Consider the following 19658-nt stretch of genomic DNA (forward strand, 5'->3'; position numbering starts at 1 on the left):
CCCCGAGACCATTTTTTTTTTTTTTTTAAATACAGATGTGATGAGAATTGTCTAGTGCACCTGGGAACGTTTTTTTTTTTAGCTTCCTAAACCCATCCTGTGATTCACTACGATTCACGTAAGTCCATCCATCCAACATCCAATCCTACATTGCCTCATGAGGAGTGTAGGGGCCCAGGGCTAGGCAGTTGGTCCCAACATTTAAGATGAGTGACCAGCCTCACTCATCCCTGAGTGGCATTACATGAGCAATAAACCCCAACCACCCCTTGGATATAAACCTTCACCAGCTCAATCCGATTGGAGCCTAATAATTACCAACTAAACCACCAGGTGCCAAAAGTTGGTTATATGGTTGCCTAGTAAATGGTTTCCTGGTGTACAGGAAACCATTTGGCTTGTCACTCAGTGTAGAGTCAACCACAGGCAGAAGGAAGGGGAAAGAATGAAGGGAAGATTCATAAAATTACAGTGCATGTGCCATTAACATGTAAACATGTTGGCGAAAACATCCGAGAAGTAACTGCCTGAGTAACTGCTTTCCCGTAACTGTTCACAGTTTTTTATAGCTCGTGCAAACTTGATGTCATCAGCATTGGAACAGCAATGTGTCATTCAACGTCAGCGGCTAAAAGGGGTTAAATAAGAGTTGATTGAGCTCAGCTAGCAGGGTTTATGTCAGGACACCATCCACGACACCAATGAGCAACCACTTTATATTTAGGGTGGACTGAGTTAGACAACACATGCCTCGCTTGTAAATTGGGCCTACATGACACAACAGACATGATGGAGCACTGCACATCACATGATACACCAAGATGAAGATACATCAACAGCATAGGGTACTTGTGGGACACTCCCATGGGAGAAGCTAGCTACCTGCAGCCAATGAGTCTACTTGGTCAGGCAGAGCATAACTGAGTAACAATAACAACAGCTTCATATCCTCCCACTCATCCACATCACCCTCTTTCATCTTGGTCTCTCACAGCACCAACTATATCAAACTTTGCATCCTTGAACTCATTCCCTACTTTCACTTGTTTATATGAATCATTCACACCTGACATGTTCATCACCTACATAAGAGCCTCCCAATCTTTTCTGGGCCCTTAGCAGGCACAGGACCCAGATTAGAAGTTTTCTAGATGCATTATAAGAGACAGTGGGAGACTGCTAATCTGCACCACCCCCTCACTTTTCACCAATTAGGCATACAGGGATTCTGGGGGTAATATTCCTTCTCCCCTACCCAAGGGTTTGGTTGTATGGTTACCATTCAGATTTATTACAAAATACTGGCTGAATATTTACAGCAAAGAGCAACTTACCTTTAAAATTTCCTTCTCAGCTATGTGAGGAAACCTGCGCTGTAAGGCTGCTCTCATAACCCGTGCCATATACAGCATTGCATATGGAATGAGGTCTCTGTTGTTTGTAATTTGGTCACAAAATGAGAGTGTGACTTCCTTCAGCTTGGTAATGGCTTGAGTCAGTCTCTTCTGCACCTCAGGGTACTGCAGTGCCTGGTCCTGGTTTACTGAGTAGGGGAGCCCACTAAAAGGAAAAATATACTGTATATATAATAATAATTACCTGCTTAGTGCTATGTTCATCTGCAATGTTGGCTTTTAATACAAAGTTATCTATGCATGCATACTGTAGTGGGAAATTACTCATTCAAAGTCTGTACAGTACTACCACTACTACACATGTGTCTCACTGGATGAGAAGAAATAATGTCAAGAAATACACTACAGTATTCAAAGACTGTATCAACTTTTCACTACAATAGAGAAGCACAAGACCATTTGAATAATCCTGATATCATTTGAAATATTCCATTCCATCCATCATGATTAACTTCACTCCCTTTTTATAACTCTTATTTCTACCCTAATTTTTAATGCCAGATCCTTAAGAGAGAATTTAATAAATTACTTGTGGTAGGTGGGGGTACTAACCATCCACTCACTCAATGTAGTGCTGCTCTCGGTTGTCAGCCCTGTCCTCTCCTTCATCCTTCTTTCCTTCCATCTTCTTCTGTCTTTCTTTCCTTCATTCTTTCCTCGTCTTTCTGCCTGCGGGTGACTTTACACTCCCTCGTCTGTCTTTCATTCCTTCCTCTTCCTTCTGCCCATGGGTGACTCTACACTGAGTGACAAGCCAAATGGTTTCCTGTACACCAGGAAACAATTTACTATGCTGGGTGGTAACCATATAACCAAATTTTGGCACCTGGTGGTTTAGTGGGTAATTATTGTGCTCCAATCGGATTGAGCCGGTGAAGGTTTATATCCAAGGGGTGATTGGGGCTTATTGCTCATGTAATGCCACTCAGGGATGAATGAAGTTGGTCACTCTCATCTTAAAGGTCAGGACCAACTGCCTAGCCCCAGGCTTCTACGCTCCTCATGGGGCAACGTAGGATTGGATGATGAATGAATGACTATCTATCATTACTAAACACACCCAAGTCTGACCTCTTATTCTCTCCAATCATAAATACCATACTGACACACTGAAAGGCTAGGTGATAATTGTCACAAGTCGGCTAGTGACATTGGCTTTTGTGGGAAACCGCGAACTCTACTGGAATCCCAGTTTATCATTCAGTTAACCGCTCATTCGGTCGGGAGTCTTTTCAAATCAATTTTTCAGTCATATGTGATCGTCTCTGTGTGAGACATTAGCACTTCTGCTGAGCGATTTGTTTTGGGTGTGTTTCACTCATTCTAGCCATTAGAAATGAGGCCACAGCGCTCCTTTCTTTCCCACGAGTTAGACAGTCAAGATTTGAGAGCCACGGAAGTAGGTTGTGTGTGGCAGTGTCCTTCCTCAACGACACCTAGTTCCCACCATCGCCGTATTCCCACACAGCTGTGATTGGCGAGAGACAGCGAGTGCAACCCAGTCAACGCTTAGTCCACTCTTTGACCAGTATTTTCTTTTTGTTTTCCTAGATTTAAGAGTTTAGTTAAGGTGCTGTTCCCTCACATGCCAGCCGGCTGCGCCGCATGATGTTTTCCTAGGTTTAAGAATTTAGCTTTTGACCATCATCCACTCACTTGATGTAGTGCTGCCTACTTCTTCCTTAGCCTTTATTATTCTTTTTCTGTGCCTGCCCTCCTCTCTTCCTATTTCTCACATCTTTCCTGTCACTACATATTGCTTTTCTTTCCATTACAGGTGGCTTTACGTTGAGTGACAAGCCAAATGGTTTCCTGTAAGCCAAGAAACCACTTACAACGCTGGGTGGTAACCATATAACCAAACCATATGTGCTCCCTACGTGTCAAGTGGGTTGGTGGAGGGTTAGTGCCGCTCCCTGTAAAACAAATAACTCAGAGTCAAATGGCCACCCTGTACGGGATTATGGCGTCTGGCAATAGATAGATAGATAGATAGATAGTGAGTGAGTGAGTGCGATCTCTTTATTTGAATTCACTTTGAAATGTAACGTTAAATTTATTCCTTTGTAATCAATAAATTTAACAGTTCTTTTTCTTTGAGCTTAATGTAATGTAAACTCGTGTTTCATTTCTCCATAATTAAGCTTATTCTAGTTATAGCTCCTAGCTTGCATAAATGCATTGCTATTCATAACTGGTACTTGGGCCAGTCTTACTGTATTAAGCTTAAAATCCGTTGTGCCTTCTAGGAGTTAACGCATCAGCAAGAACCTGATATTATTAACCCTTTAACCGCGGGCACTGTCTTGACCCGACTGGCCTCCCCCGCAGGGGTTCCAGCCAAAATGTAAACAAACTTTAAACCTTTATAACTCTGCACAGAATAAATCTCGAGCGAAAAATAAGGTACCATTAGAAAGTACTAACCTTCGGCTTTGCAATGATGTAGGTTTCATGATTTCGTTGACTATCACTGGATGGGCAGTGCCATTAGAAGTGAGCGATCTAAAATCACTATTTTTCGCTCACACACCATTACCAAATGCCAACCTCATTCTGATAATAATACTATAAACACATATGAACACTGCACATATGATAAACACCCACTCTGTGTTCACTGAGGCAGGTAAAAGGCACTGTAACTGCCCGCACTTCACTGCCACATCAGCGGTGTTGTCACTCACACAGCTGGACAGATACTGATGCGTGTTTGGTCAGGGGTGGGGTAGGGGGCCCGGGGGGTGGGAGGTGGGGGCCCGGGGGGTGGGAGGTGGGGGCCCGGGGGGTGAGAGGAGGGAGGTGGGGGTCGGCTGGAGTGAAAGAACTTAATAGCTACTCTCCCTTGAAACAATTGGCGCGCAGAAAAAACGTGCGGTATTCAAAATATTCACAGCCATTCGAGAATGACACCCGCGGTTTGGTCCAGTTTTTGCAATGTCATTCTGGGATGACACCCGCGGTTAAAGGGTTAATAGTATTAGTTATTTATTGTCAGGGGTGAAGTCACTTTCTCCATAGGCTAACAGTACCAATAAACAGCAATTGTGAGGAATTAGTCTCTGCTGTGTACTGTTGAGAAAGTTTATAAATTCTCGTTCTTAGAGAATCGAGCGAAGCAAGCCAGCATAAAGTAATCATTGCTTGATTTTAGCAAGACAATTCATTGTCCCTGCTCTTCAGTGTAATTGGAAATCATCCTTCAATATTGTATAATCTTAAAAACCCCGTGACAATAATCATACATTAATAACAACAGTAAATGACATTTATATGGCAATAAGACGGCCACCACTCTGTGAACAACATGGTGTAATCCTACTCCTCCATCAGTCTACCAGTATAATCAATGGAGTATCACATGCTGGGAACACCATCTGTCCCTCATATTATTTCAAATGTGGGCTCCTAAGTTTGTTAAAAAGACATTTTGACAACATAATTATATAATCAATTTTTAATGGCATGGTGTGTAACTGAAATTCTGCTGTTAAACCTGCCATGCAAATGCCTACAGTTTCATAAACCATTTGCTGACAGTTCTTTCAAGGCAACATCAGTTATTTATAAACTATAACATAAAACAAGGCTATAAAAAAATGTGAAAATTATTTTACCAAAGGACAACTATGACAGAAGTAAGGAGAAAATAATTCTACCTTCTAATACCATCATAATAAAATACTGTCTTTAAAGCACTTCTAATACTTTCAGAATGAAATACTATCTTTAATGAGCAGTTTGGATGACTTACTTTTTCTGCAAAGAACACTGACAACTATCCAATTGAAATTCCAAAATCATTATATTATTTTCACTGCTGATGTGAAAGTTATGATATAAATTAACTCAGCATGAGCCTCACTTTCTAATACAAACAACAGTGACTGTTCTTACCTGGTTTGACCAGAATTCATCTCGAGCTGATTGATCCAGGATTTGTATATTTCTACTGGATTGGTGTTGATCTGCATGTTACTATCGCTTAGCACCTGAATGCAAAATCAGCTGTTACCACACTTATTCATATTAACACAGAACTACAACATAGCAATCCCTCACACTATCTAAGGGTTACATCCAAGGTTGTAGCACATTGCTAAAAACTGTCTTTTGACACTATAACCTTAAAGGAAAATTGGGGCTTTGTTCTAAGGCATCTTTAAATAAGCTATATAGTCTTTCTACTTAAGAAGTTAGTCTGGAGCCATATTTTTGACTGAAAAGATTGGGCACACTGTCTGTCCTTGTACATTAAGCATAAATACAAAAATATTTAAGTTAGATAAAATTACCTACTAAATGTAATGACTAAAATCTGACAGTCACCACTATCAATTAAACTGACAGTGCTATGAAATGTATTGAGAAGCAAGTGTGTTTTGATGAGTGTGAGTTGCAATGGTTTGGTTAGGTGTGGCACAGCAGCTATAGTGCTGTAATCCACTTGTGTCTGCACTTACTGTATGTGTTGATCACTGATCCAATCACAATTTAGACATAAATCAGCAGTGATACCCTATTTTTTGGGGTAGCTCTACACTGATTGGCAAGCCAAATACTTTCCTGTAAACCAGGGAAGCACTTACAACGCTGGGTGGTAACCTTATAACCAACCAGCACATGTTCCCTATGTGACAACAAGTGGGTTAGCAGAGGGTTAGTGCCCCTCCCCGGAAAACAACTTCGTGTATGCACCAACGCAAGATTGTAAAAGCATATTGAGAGATGAGTTCTGGACAAATATGGAAGTGTGTATGGAAAAGTTTGAAATGAATGAGAGAGTGTTTCTGACCGAAGATATGAATGGAAAAGTAGGGAATGTGAAGGTGGATGGAGTAGTTGGTGAGTGGGGTGTGCCGGCAGAGATGGATGAGAATGGCAGTGCTTTAGTGGACTTTTGTGCCAGGAGGGGGTTGGTGGTAGATAATATCCACTTCAGGCACAAAATGATATACGTAGAGGTATACGTGGCGAGTGATGAGAAGGGTGGGTGGTGAACTGAATGAACAGAAGGCAATGACTGATTATGTGTGTGTGGATGAAAGGATGAGAAGGTGTGCAATGGATTCAAGAGTATACAGAGGATGGGGGAGTGGACTTTCTGACCACCACCAAGTGGTGGTCAGAATCAAAGTCCTAACAAAATGGAAAAATAGAAGAAGTAAGGACAGGAGGAAGTAGTTCTTACAAGGAGGATGGAAAAGTTACAAGAGGATGGAAAAATGGAAGAATATAAGAGGGAAGTGGAGCGATTGGGTAAATACAGTAATCCCTCCAATATCCGACGTAATAGAGCCATAGGCAGGTCCGGATAGTGGTCCTGTCCGGATATTGGGTCCCAGCTTATGGACTTGTACTTATGGACCCTAACTCTGAAAAACACCTAAACAACTCCCTCTGGACATGCATTGCACCTATTTAAGACCCAAATCACACCAATAAGGGACATAAAAGACTGAAATAAATGCAAAAGAACCATAAAATGAATTTTTAGAGGTGAGTTTATACAATATTAAACATTCTGGGTACTTACAAGTTCCTTGCTCCTGGACTGGTTTGAACCGCCAGTTTGCAGTCCACAGTTAATCCTCTGCACTCTAAATTCTAATTTCTTAACACTGCACAACACTGTAAATTCCTGTGTGTTCTAGTGGCAAGGTATTGCAGTTTATTCACTGTTTATTCACAAAAAACAAGCACCTGTGGCTTGCACTGTTATGAGTATCTGCTCTCCATCGGAGTTAAGCTGTGACTGTTGATGTTGGTGGGGTAACAGAGTTGCCAGATCGCAACAGCCACATTACCAATCTCCTCAACTTTCATTGTCAAATATAACTTTTCATTACCAAATTCGTAAAGCTAGCATATATTCTTCACTAATTATATATACAAGTGGAAATACATGTAATCACTCTCCTTATAACTAACACCATGTTGATTATTTTCACACTATGTAGGGTGGCAGATTAATCAGAGAGAGCAAACAATCCACCATCTCCATCCTGTGTATCCTCATACATGTGAAAAATCCATTTGGTAATGCATTATTCTAATTCATTACCAAACGAATTTTTCATTACCAAATTGGCCCACACTTGGTAATGAAAAATACCAAATGGCAACCTGACAGGGGAGGGGGGAGGGGGAGGAAGGAAGGGGTGAAGGGACCATGGTGTAACAGCTGTTCGGCGCCAGGCGGGAATTTCAAATTATGGGAGGGAAAAAAGTCAGATTTTTTTTCGAATTTTTTGCGGTTTTTGGCCCATTTTGGGAATATTGGATCCCAGGAGGATTATGTCCGGTTAGTGGGGATGTTCGGATATTGGGTGTCCGGATATTAGAGGGATTACTGTATATTGTAGATTGGAGCAGATGGAAGACGTGGAAGATACGTGCAAGATAGTCACAGAAGAAATATGTGCACCAAGCGAGGTGGCGTGTGGGGTGAAGAGAAGATGAAATGGGATGCATGGAACAGCATGGTGGACTGAAGAAGTGAGAGAGGCTGTGGCACTAAAAAAGAAAGCATATAGTGAGTGGATGAGAAAGAGGGGCATCGAAGAAGCTGGGAGACAGAAGAGAGAGTTATATGTTGAGAGGAAGAGAGAGGTGAAAAGATTAGTAAGACAGAGTAAGAAGACAGTGGATGAGGAATTTGGAAGGAATTTGAGTGTCAAGCAGAGGGAATGTAAGAAATTGTTCTGGAAAGAGGTAAAGAGAGTTAGACAGGGTGCCAAAGAAGTTAGCTGGGGAGTGAAAGATAAAAATGGTAGATTACTAGTGGAGAAGGGAGAAAAAGTGAGCAGATGAAGACAACACTTTAAGGAATTGTTGAACATAGAGAATGAAAGTAATGCAGGAGTAAGTGGCCGGGGAATGGCTGGGAGAAGGAGGGATGTGAGATGAGAGGATGAAATCAGTAGGATGGAAGTTGTGGAAGCAATGAAGAAAGTCAAAATGGGGAAAGCCCCAGGATTTGATGGAGTGTGTAGTGAAATGCTGAAGCATGGGGGGAAAGAAACAGAATGGATGTGGAAGATGTGCAGATTGGCCTGGGAGGAAGGTAGAGTCCCAGTGGATTGGAAGTCACGTATAATTATTCCCCTGTACAAAGGAAAACATGAAAAAGAAGTGTGTGGTAATCATAGGGACATTTGCTTTCTTAGTGTAAAAGGAAAAGTATATGGTAGAATACTTACTGACAGAGTTAGGGAAATAACAGAGGATTTAACTGGAGAAGAAGGGAAGAGGTTGTGTTGATCAGATATTCATTTTTTGATCTTTAGTGGAAAAGTTTCTAGAGAAGGGAAAGAAGTTGTATGCAGTCTTCATGGATTTGGAGAAAGCACATGACAGGGTGGATAGACAAGGACTGTGGAAAGTATTAAGAATATATGGAGTAGATGGGAAGTTGCTGAAGGCTGTGAAGAGTATGTATGCGGATGCTAAGGCTCCAGTGCGTGTGGATAGTGAATGAGTGAATTTTTCTATTTGAAGGTTGGATTGAAACAAGAATGTGTCATGTCTCCATGGTTGTTCAATCTGTATATGGATGGGGTTATAAAAGAGATACAAGGTTGGGGAGTGGATGTTGGAGTGGTCCTAGTGAGAGTGGGCAGTGTTTGGAATCTACCAGTACTGTTGTTTGCAGATGATACTGTGTTGTTAAGTGAAGACGAAGGGGAGGTGCAAGACTTGGTGGATGAGTTTGATAGAGTGTGTAAGAAACGGAATCTAAATGTGAATGTAGGGAAGAGTAAAGTGATGGTCTTCGTGAGAAGTGAAGTCAGTGAATGTACAGTGAGGTTGGATGAGGAGGAAATGGAAAATGTGAGTGCATTTAAGTACCTGGGTAGTGTGATGAGTAAGGATGGAAGTTTAGAGGGTGAAGTGCTTGAAAGGGTACAACAAGAAAGAAAGGTTGCTGCTTCCTTGAAAGCAGTGATAAGAAACAGGGAAGTGAGCATGGAAGTGAAAAAGTTATTACATGGCAGTATTGTGATACCAACTCTAATGTATGGATATGAAGCTTGGACCTTGTTGGAGGGACACAATTCAAAAGTGAGAGCAGTGGAAATAAGTTATTTGAGAGGAGCATGTGGAGTCACATGGAGAGACAGACTGACAAATGAGGAAGTGAAGGAGCATTGTGGTGTGGATTTGGATGTGATAGGAAGTGTTAGGAGAAACATATTAAGGTGGTTTAGCCACATGGAGAGGATGGAGAGTGAGAGACTGATGAGGAGTGAGTATGTGAGATTCCTATGAATTTAGAATTTCAGTGAATACTGGTCATGCCCCCTACTGGGGCCTTGCAGTAGCAATATACTATATAGTTGATTAATAACTCTTTGCATTGCCCTAAAACATTTGTTAAATAAAATATTACTGTAGTACAGTAGTATCGGTGCAACAAATTACAGTACTGAATTGGCACTCTACCAAATCAGCATAGTAATTACTGAGCTGGCACTTTTAATCCCAAATATTCATTTTCATTTTTGAAGGCTCCAACATGCTAGAATGCGTCGGCCTTGGTCACCTAATGGCGGCTCTCCATGCTGCACAATCTATTGCAGCCTCTCTGTTTAGTCCCTTAACCCTGCGGTCACACTTAATGACCTTGTCCCATGTCTTTCTCAGTCTACCCTTCATAACCTCACCCCCAATATTAACACTTCTCACTCATTGTAATGACAGTTCCAGGAAGAAATGAAAGAAGATAAACTGATTTAAATTTTAAAATAGCAGCTGTATGCTTAAACACATATGGAGAGGCCCTACATTGGTCCCTACTTTACACACTAAGGAAAGCACAAGCAAGCCCTCAATTTTTACATGGTATGCTAAGAAAGCATTAAGGGAAGGGGGGAGGTTGGTAGCCCTGCGTGACCAGTTGGTATGTCAGAAGTACTCCCGTGGGAGTTGCCGTGACTATTCTTTGTCCAGACGATGTCAATCAACAATGAAACAAAATAATTTCCTGCAATTTTTTTTTACATGATAGCACTTGTTAGTTCGTATACTTTATATACAGTAACCCCTCCAATATCCGGATCAATAGAGCCATAGGCAGGTCCGGATAGTGGTCCTGTCCGGATATTGGGCCCCAGCTTATGGACTAGTACTTACGGACCCTAACTCTGAAAAACACCTATACAACTCCCTCTGGACATGCATAGCACCTATTTAAGACCCAAATCACACCAATAAGGGACATAAAAGACTGAAATAAATGCAAAAGAACCATAAAATGAGGTTTTAGAGGTGAGTTTATACAATATTAAACATTCTGGGTACTTACAAGTCCCTTGGTCTTGGACTGGTTTGAACCGCCAGTTTGCAGTCCACAGTTAATCCTCTGCACTCTAAATTCTAATTTCTTAACACTGCACAACACTGTAAATTCCTGTGTGTTCTAGTGGCAAGGTATTGCAGTTTATTCACTGTTTATTCACAAAAAACAAGCACCTGTGGCTTGCACTGTTATGAGTATCTGCTCTCCATCGGAGTTAAGCTGTGACTGTTGATGTTGGTGGGGTAACAGAGTTGCCAGATCGCAACAGCCACATTACCAATCTCCTCAACTTTCATTGTCAAATATAACTTTTCATTACCAAATTCGTAAAGCTAGCATATATTCTTCACTAATTATATATACAAGTGGAAATACATGTAATCACTCTCCTTATAACTAACACCATGTTGATTATTTTCACACTATGTAGGGTAGCAGATTAATCAGAGAGAGCAAACAATCCACCATCTCCATCCTGTGTATCCTCATACATGTGAAAAATCCATTTGGTAATGCATTATTCTAATGCATTACCAAACGAATTTTTCATTACCAAATTGGCCCACACTTGGTAATGAAAAATACCAAATGGCAACCTGACAGGGGAGGGGGGAGGGGGAGGAAGGAAGGGGTGAAGGGACCATGGTGTAACAGCTGTTTGGCGCCAGGCGGGAATTTCAAATTATGGGAGGGAAAAAAGTCATATTTTTTTCGAATTTTTTGCAGTTTTTGGCCCATTTTGGGAATATTGGATCCCAGGAGGATTATGTCCGGTTAGTGGGGTTGTTCGGATATTGGGCGTTCGGATATTAGAGGGATTACTGACTTCTAAAGTAATAAACTTTTCAATCAATACTTATATTGTAAATATGATAGTTAGTGCTGGAGATGGGTTACGTTAGGATAAATTTGGTTGTTACCCTAAAATTTGTTAGGGTAGCCTAAAATAAGTTAGGATAAACAAGGTTGGGTTGAACTACGAAAATTTATGTTAGGTCTGGGTAAATACGCACTGATAATGGGCAATTTCGCCAAAAAATGGCGTTCAAAGATGGAGTTTGTCAGTCTTCGTGCACAGGTTAGGATAAGTCTGGTTACGTTAGCATTAAATTGGCTAGGTTAGGTAAGGTTAGGATAAATAAGGTTGGGTTGTTATGAAAATTTAGGTTAGGTTTGGATAAGCAGGCACTGCAGGGGTAATTTCGCTTATATATGACGCTTTAAGATGGCATCCATCTGTCGTCGTGCACCGCAAGATAGTGGCTGTCCATGAACAAACACCGCTTTTTAAAGCACTTTTTACCATATTTAAAAGAAACAAAAAACACTGAAACATGAAAACACAATTCGAGAGTACAGTAATCCCTTTAATATCTGACGTAATACAGCCAAAGGCATGTCCGGGAACTGGTTTTGTCCAGATGTTGGGCCCCTGTCTCCTAGACTGGTACTTATGGACCCAAACCCAGCCTAACTTTGAAAGCCACCTAACTAACTCCCTACCGGATATGCACAGCACCCATTTAAGACCCTATTCACACCAATAATGGACATAAAGCATGAAATACATGAAAAGAAACCAGACAATGAGGAATTAGAAGTGAGTATGGAAAATATTTTGTAGCGTACAGGGTACTTTCAGCACATCTGTGGCCACCTCCTCTAAGGCTCTGGCAGTGGTGAAAATGCTCTTGATGCACGTACAGTAATCCAGTGTTGTGCTGCACTTAATTCTTTGCACTGTGAGTTATAACTGTTTAACACTGCACATTCTGTTCTTAACTGCGCCACGTCAGTTTCAACCGCCAGTTTGCACTCCACACTTAATCCTTTGCACTCTAAATTCTAATTTCTTAACACTGCACAACACTGTATTTTTCGCATGTGGTCTAGTGGCAAGGTATTGCAGTTTATTCAATGTTTATCCATAAAAATGAGCACGTGCGGCATCCACTGTGGTGAGCATCTACTCACGATGGTAGGCAGGCGGTAACTGACGAGGGGGTAGGAAGGAAAAGGTGAAGGGGCCATGGTAAACACAGCTGTTCGGCACTGTGCACCAATTTCAAATTACAGGTGGGAAAAAAATTCGTTCCCCCCCCCCCTGTTTTTTTTGGCCATTTTGGGGTTTCCAAGGCTCAGGCCCAAAATGTCCGGGAATTGGGCAAACAGTTATTAAGGGGATTACTGTACCTGAAGAATTCCATGAAGAGCTAAAACAAGGAAAAAATGCAAAACATGGTGGTTCTATGTCTCCTTAACGATTACCAAGAATTATGAATAGACTGCTGCTGATAAATAACTAAAAATTGTATTATAAGAATATGAAAAACAGTTTGCAGTGCCTGAGATTAAAACGCAAAGATGATCCGATGCTGGCACGACGCTTCATAGTTTGGCCTATGAGCGGAGAACAGTACCTTTCTCGTTATATATATTAATGTATATTACACTTAGCATTGACTGAACATTCTATTTTCAGTTAAATCACATGGGTAACGTATAAAAGTGGTTTACACATCAATTTTAGGATCTCGCCTACTGTTAAACACTCTTAAAAAAAAAATAAAAATGACAGTGTGTGTCACCACTAGGACAGAGACGGGCCTGAGCTTGATCTACAACTCGATAAGGTATAGCCCATGTGTTTTAATAATCAACAGTACAGTTCCATTGTATGTTTGCATTGCATTTTTAGCAAAATATCTTTTACATAAATTATTTACATTATTAGTGGTAGGTGGTGGAGACCATCATCCACTCACCTGATGTAGTGCTGCCTACTTCTTCCTTAGCCTTTATCATTTTTTTTTTCTGTCCCTGCCCTCCTCTCTTCTTATTTCTCCCATCTTTCCAGTCACTTCTTATTGCTTTTCTTTCATTTAAAGGTGGCTTTACATTGAGTGACAAGTCAAATGATTTCCTGTAAGCCAAGAAACCATTTACAACACTGGGTGGTAACCATATAACTAAATCCTACGTGTCAACAAGTGGGTTGGTGGAGGGTTAGTGTCTATCTATCTATCTATTGCCAGACGCCTCAATCCCGTTTGGGGTGGCCACAAACAAATCGCCTCCAAGTCGCCCTGTCCCCCGCCATTTCACTGCCCTGCTCCCAACTCACACCCCCCTCTCTCATATACCTCTCCACCCCATCCCTCCATCTCATCCTCGGCCTCCCCCTCCCTCTTCCCTTCCTCCACCTCACTCACATACACTCTCTTCGTCAGTCTTTCACCCTCCATCCTCTCCACATGGCCAAACCACCTCAGTGTGTTCCTCATAACGCTTCCTATCACATCCACATCCACACCACAACGCTCCTTTATATCCTCATTCGTCAGCCTGTCTCTCCACGTGACTCCACAGGCTCCTCTTAAATAACTCATTTCCACTGCTCTCACTCTTGACTTGTGTCCTTCCAACAATGTCCAAGCTTCACTTCCGTACGTTAGAGTTGGTATCACAATACTGTCATGTAGTAACTTTTTCACTTCCATGCTCACATCCCTGTTTCTTATCACTGCTTTCAAGGAACCAGCAACCTTTCTTCCCTGCTGTACCCTTTCAAGCACTTCACCCTCCAAACCTAAAGGTGAATGTAGGGAAGAGTAAAGTGATGGTCTTTGAGAGAGGTGAAGTTAGTCAATGTACAGCGAGGTTAGATGGGTTAGTGTCACTCCCTGTAAAACAAATAACTCAAAGTCAATGGCCATCCCTTACGGGATTATTGCGTCTGGCAATAGAGAGAAAGATAGATTTACATTATTCTATGCTTTCTGGAGGTACAGAGTTACTTTGTTACGAATAATAAAAAATACGGTTTGCGGAAGCCATAGCATGGTTCCCCTTAAAAAAATGTCGGAACAACCCCTACAAATTGAGGGAAATCTTTCCCTACTTAAACTTTTAGCATACCGATTTGATATAGAGCCCCCAGGAAAGGCTATACATTAGTTTTAAGCATATGGCCGTAAGTGCTTAATAATACTGGAACAGGAAGATCCTGTTTACAGGGTTTATCAGAACTGAATAATCTATGAGTGCAAAGATCAAAAAAGGAAAAAATGTGGTTAATAATGCATCAAAGATGTGCAATGAGAAAGCTACCTAGACAACTGTCATGGTCACCAGCTGTGAGGAAGTTTCCAAAAGGAAGCCTAATGATGATGACGATGAGGAGGACAGTGTAAATACCTCCAATAAGCTGACAGTTTAGGCCTTCAACTAAATAAAACGTAACTGGGTATTACCTTGTGTATCAGTGGGCCCAGCATGTCCCTGAGTGAAGCCTGGCCAGCACCACGTCTGTTGAATGATACGATCATCTTCACCACCATAGGATTTCCTGATACAATGTCACTCAGTCGAAGCACCTTGCATCTGCCAGAATAGTTAAGAACTTGTTTTAGGAGCAAATCAGTTATCACTGTACCTACACTCTCAAGAAAAATTCCTAAAGGGTGGGCAAAATCCTGAAATGGGTTAAAAGTGTTTTGTTTTTCTCATGGAATGAATGGTTATTGTGGGCTCGTGGCCTTTGGTTCCTCTTTCCTTGAGGGGGGGGAAAAAAAAAAAAAATCCCACAGTATGCGAGTTCCGAGTAAGCGATCCCCCTTGTACGCGAGGACCAAAATTTTTTTTATAAAAGTGTATTTTTTATTAGTACGCGAATTGAACTCCTTGTAAGCGAGATAGGCAGCGATGAGTGGCCCAAATCCGGGGTTATCCCGAGTACACGACACTGCCCCCCCAAGAAGCGATTACAAGTAAAGGTGAGCAGCCATATTCTTGTTGGTTTAGTTAAGCCATATCCTTGTTGATTTACCTATTAAAGCCATAATCTTGTTGGTTTACTTTATCTTAGGTAAGGTAATATGTCTTAGACAGTTTCCCTGTACTGTATAGTACAACACTTAGGTCTGAAAGGCGTCTCAAGGGTTGCCCATGAAGGGGGGTGCCGCCCATATGTAATTTTTCCCATAAGTTCATGTATCCACAGTACGCAAATTTCTAGTACGCGACGTCCTCTGCCGCCCATATAGGCGCGTACTAGGGGGATGTACTGTATTACAAAAGAGGAGCTATAAATAAAGACTTGAATAAATGAAAAATAGCTCAATGTGCCAATTACTCAAGTCTTCAAAATCATGTACAGACAACCCCAGTTATTCGTAGGTTCCCATATTAACGGATTTTTCCGGGAAATTATTTAAAAAATTCACAGGATGATACTGCTTGCTTTTCTCACAACATCAGCTGTTCTTAGAGACTCGTAAGTGATTTTTTTGCATGTTTTCCATGAGAAATGCTGTCCTATACAGTTAACTGTGCTGTACAGCACAGGGCATCAGCACTCAGTATTTCACACCACAAATCTCCCACTCTTTTCTCACAATGAGAGCTTGCTTGTGATTGGCTCCTAGAGTAGCATCCCTTATTAACTGCCTAGGTGTCTTCTTTCTCCCTATCTACTTGGCTGTTCAAAGAGGGGACCCAATCATATGCTACTGGGCTCATTCTTATTTCATCTCATGGGTTGTGTATCCCAATTGTGTTTTGCATGTTATTACGGCTTTATTAATCAAATCCATTCTTTATCCCTGTGAAAATTGGGTCCTAAGCAGGCTGCTCAGGGCTCATCCTGCTGTGCAGTACAGAATGTTCATCATTCATCATACATCATGTACTGCACAGCAAACTCTCATTGTCATCATCACACGGATGAGTACAGTGTACTGTACGCAGAAAGGCTTGTGTATCATCCTGTACTGTCTTTTAGGAAGTATTAGTGTGCCATAAAATGCATTTACATGTCTCATAGTGGGTCTGTAGGTAATGGGAATACAATAGTTAAAACATTGAAACCAGTGATTTTTGCAGAAGGTACGGATTATTCATGGATTTCACCCATTTGCAGGGAGGTTCGGTACGTAGTCGCTGCAAGTAGCAGGGGCTGACTGTTTACATAGGAGCAAATAAGAACAATAAAATAAGCATGCATTACTCTCATATACGAAAGCTATTTGGCATCCTAAAATGCAAGTACAGGTAATGAAATTAAGATATCCAATCAAAAGTTAAACTATGGTTAGTACAGTGTAGAAGACATTTCAGGTCGGAGTAAATTTATGGCCAGAATAAATAAAGGTTGTGCTTGATTCACATGAGACTATAGGAATGCAATTCTGATTGAGAAAATGGCCGGTAGAAAATGCAGCAAATGAATAAAACCTTAAATATTTGAGAATACAGGAAAACAGAATCTTATGAAACACAGAAAACAATAAAGTTGGGTAAGATAAATGCTAACAAAAAATGAAGAGCTTGCAGAAGCTAATTGATTACTACTGTATTATAATCATAATCATCTGAGCTGAATCCTAACATTTAGGGTGAAGGTGATCAGTCTTTTCCAAAGGCAGCATTATATGGGCAATAAACCCCAACTATCCCATGGATGTAAATTCTTATGGGCCATATCCTGCTGGTGTGCATTAACATACTATACCAACAGTCAACTACTTGTTCACATATTCGCAGATTTTTCTGAGAAGTCATAAGTTACATAATTTATCCTACCTTCTTATAATCACACCAGTTAAAAACTTATTCATTATTACACTTTTTTATACAGTAGTTCAGTATGCATTTATGATATTTTATGCTGTTTTCAGGTCCCAGAAATGGCTTTGAAGCTCTTTGTGCACACTGCCATGGGAGTCTGTGGCAGTCATCAGCAACAAAATTTCCATAAATTCTTATAACCATACCCTTTAACAACTTCTTTATTATTAAAGTACTGTATACAGTAGAACAGTATATGTTTGTGATGTTTTAAGATGGTTTCAGGGCCCTAAACTGAGTTTTTGGGACTTACAGGGGTAATCTGATACTGTATGGGCATTTTCTGGGGGTGTCCAAAATTCGCTGATCCCCCCCCCCATTCACGGGGGTCTGTATCCCCTAACCCCCACGAATATGGGGGAGACAAGTATTATTATTATTGAAAACATGGTGGTGGCAGGCCCAGAAACAAGTGGGTACTTACAAAAGAGAGGAAACTATCAACAGTGTGCCCAAGGAAATGGGCAACAGAATCCTTCTATTATTACTATTAGGTGGCAACACCCATCACTGACTCACTCAACTTACTGTAGTGTGCCTTATGGTCTCTACAATGAGTGTCAAGCCAAATGGTTTCCTGTACCCAGGAAGCCATTTACTATGCTGGGTGGTAACCATGTAACCGGGGTTTCTGGCTGTGATAAGTGTCCCCCATATACCCCTACCAAAATCACCAAATTATGGCAAAACATTTCGGAGAGTCTTGGAGAGCCCAATACCTGCCCAGGGCCCCAGCCAAATGGGCAGATTCACAAGGCCATGTGGACTGTGAGAGGTGTGAATGAGGAGAGCAAGAGAGTGGAAATGGTGCATGTGTTAAAGAGTGCAAGATATCCCGTGATGACTTTGTGTGAAACAAAGATGAATGGGTGTGAAGTGGAGTAGTGGGAGCAGAGCTCATGCTAACTGCCGATGCTTGCGAGCCATTTGGCTCCTAAGGCTTCAGATTTATGAGCCAAATAAATTTTTAGTAGCCAAACTGACTATGAGCCGAAATATTTTACGAGCAATAAATATATTTATTTACACATTGTGATGCTTAGAATCATAAAATAAGGTTTCAAACATTCACAGTGGTGATAAGGAAAGAGTAATCAATCACAACGTGTTTAGTTCATTTAAGTAAGATTTATTTTTAGTTTACTCCTCGCCAAAGTGGATGTATTTTCTCCTCGCCAAGAAGCGACTTGCATGTAAAATATGTTCGCCAAAGGGAAAAAATACTCACATTTGCGAGCTGTGGCTCGCCAAACATGAGCCCTGGGGAGGGTGTATAGTGTGTAAGGTCGGGCATGAATGGGCGAGGAAGATGCAAGGAAGGAGTTGCTTTGTTGTTGAATGAAGCGTGGCAGAGTCGAATGAGAGATTACAAATGTGTCAGCTTGAGATGTATGTAAGTCAATTTCAAGTACGAGAAGGAAAAAGTGGCAGTGATTGTAGCGTATGCTCCGTGTGATGACAGGAACAAGACACAGCAAGACAGGTTTTGGGATAAGCTGGATGAAGCAGTGGGAGAAATTCCCAGGAGTTATAAAGTGATTGTAATGGGCGACATGAATGGGAGAGTAGGCACTGGGCCGGTGAATGACATCCATCCATCATCCAATCCTATGTTGTCCGATGACGAGCATACAAACCCGGGGATGGGCAAGTTGGTCCTGACATTTAGGATGAGAGCGACCAGCCTCACTCCTGGGTGGCACTATGAGAGCAGTAAACCCCAACCACCCCTTGGATATAAACTTACACAGGCTCAATCCGACTGGAGTACTGTACTTTAATTACCCACCAAACCACTGGGTGCCATAATTTGGTTATAGGGTTACCTCTCAGTGTAGTAAATGGTTTCCTGGTATACAGGAAACCATTTGGCTTGTCACTCAGTGTAAAGTCACCCATAGGCAGATGGAAGAGGAAAGATGAAGAAAAGAAAGAAAGAAGTGGGAGTGTAAAGTCATCCATGGGCAGAAGAAAGAGGAAAGAATGAAGGAAAGAAACACAGAAGAGGAAGGATGGATGAGAGGAAAGAGCAGACACCCAAAGCAGCACTACATCGAGTGAGTGGATGGTGAGTGCCGAATGGGTAATAATGGACTACCAAGAGAGAATGATAATGGCAAGTGACTGAAGAACGTGTGTCAAGAAAGAGGGCTGTGCATTTGTATTTCTTATTTCAAACACAAAGATGCACATAAAACTACATGACATAGAGGGCATGGAGATCATGTTCAAAGGAGCCGGACTGATTACGTGCTTGTAGAGAAATCAATGCTGGGTAGTGCTGCTGATACCTGGGCAGTGAGAGGACGATGTGG

At 41.4% G+C, this 19658-nt stretch overlaps 1 protein-coding gene across 1 annotated transcript in view; it reads right to left on the minus strand.

Annotated features, from left to right (window-relative positions):
- Positions 1–19658, minus strand: part of LOC145412864 (ras GTPase-activating-like protein IQGAP1) — a 220163-nt gene that overhangs the window by 43265 nt on the left and 157240 nt on the right. Inside the window, exons 23-25 of the mRNA XM_080282664.1 lie at positions 14970–15099; positions 5313–5407; positions 1335–1560 (exon numbers count right to left, since the gene is read on the minus strand). Of these exons, the coding sequence (XP_080138790.1) occupies positions 1335–1560; positions 5313–5407; positions 14970–15099 (451 nt within the window). The remainder of the gene's footprint in view (positions 1–1334; positions 1561–5312; positions 5408–14969; positions 15100–19658) is intronic.

This window comes from Coenobita brevimanus, chromosome 94 (genome assembly GCF_032717465.1).
Source record: "Coenobita brevimanus isolate Jiangsu-jjx chromosome 94, ASM3271746v2, whole genome shotgun sequence".
In the NCBI taxonomy this organism is placed as follows: Eukaryota; Metazoa; Arthropoda; class Malacostraca; order Decapoda; family Coenobitidae; genus Coenobita; species Coenobita brevimanus.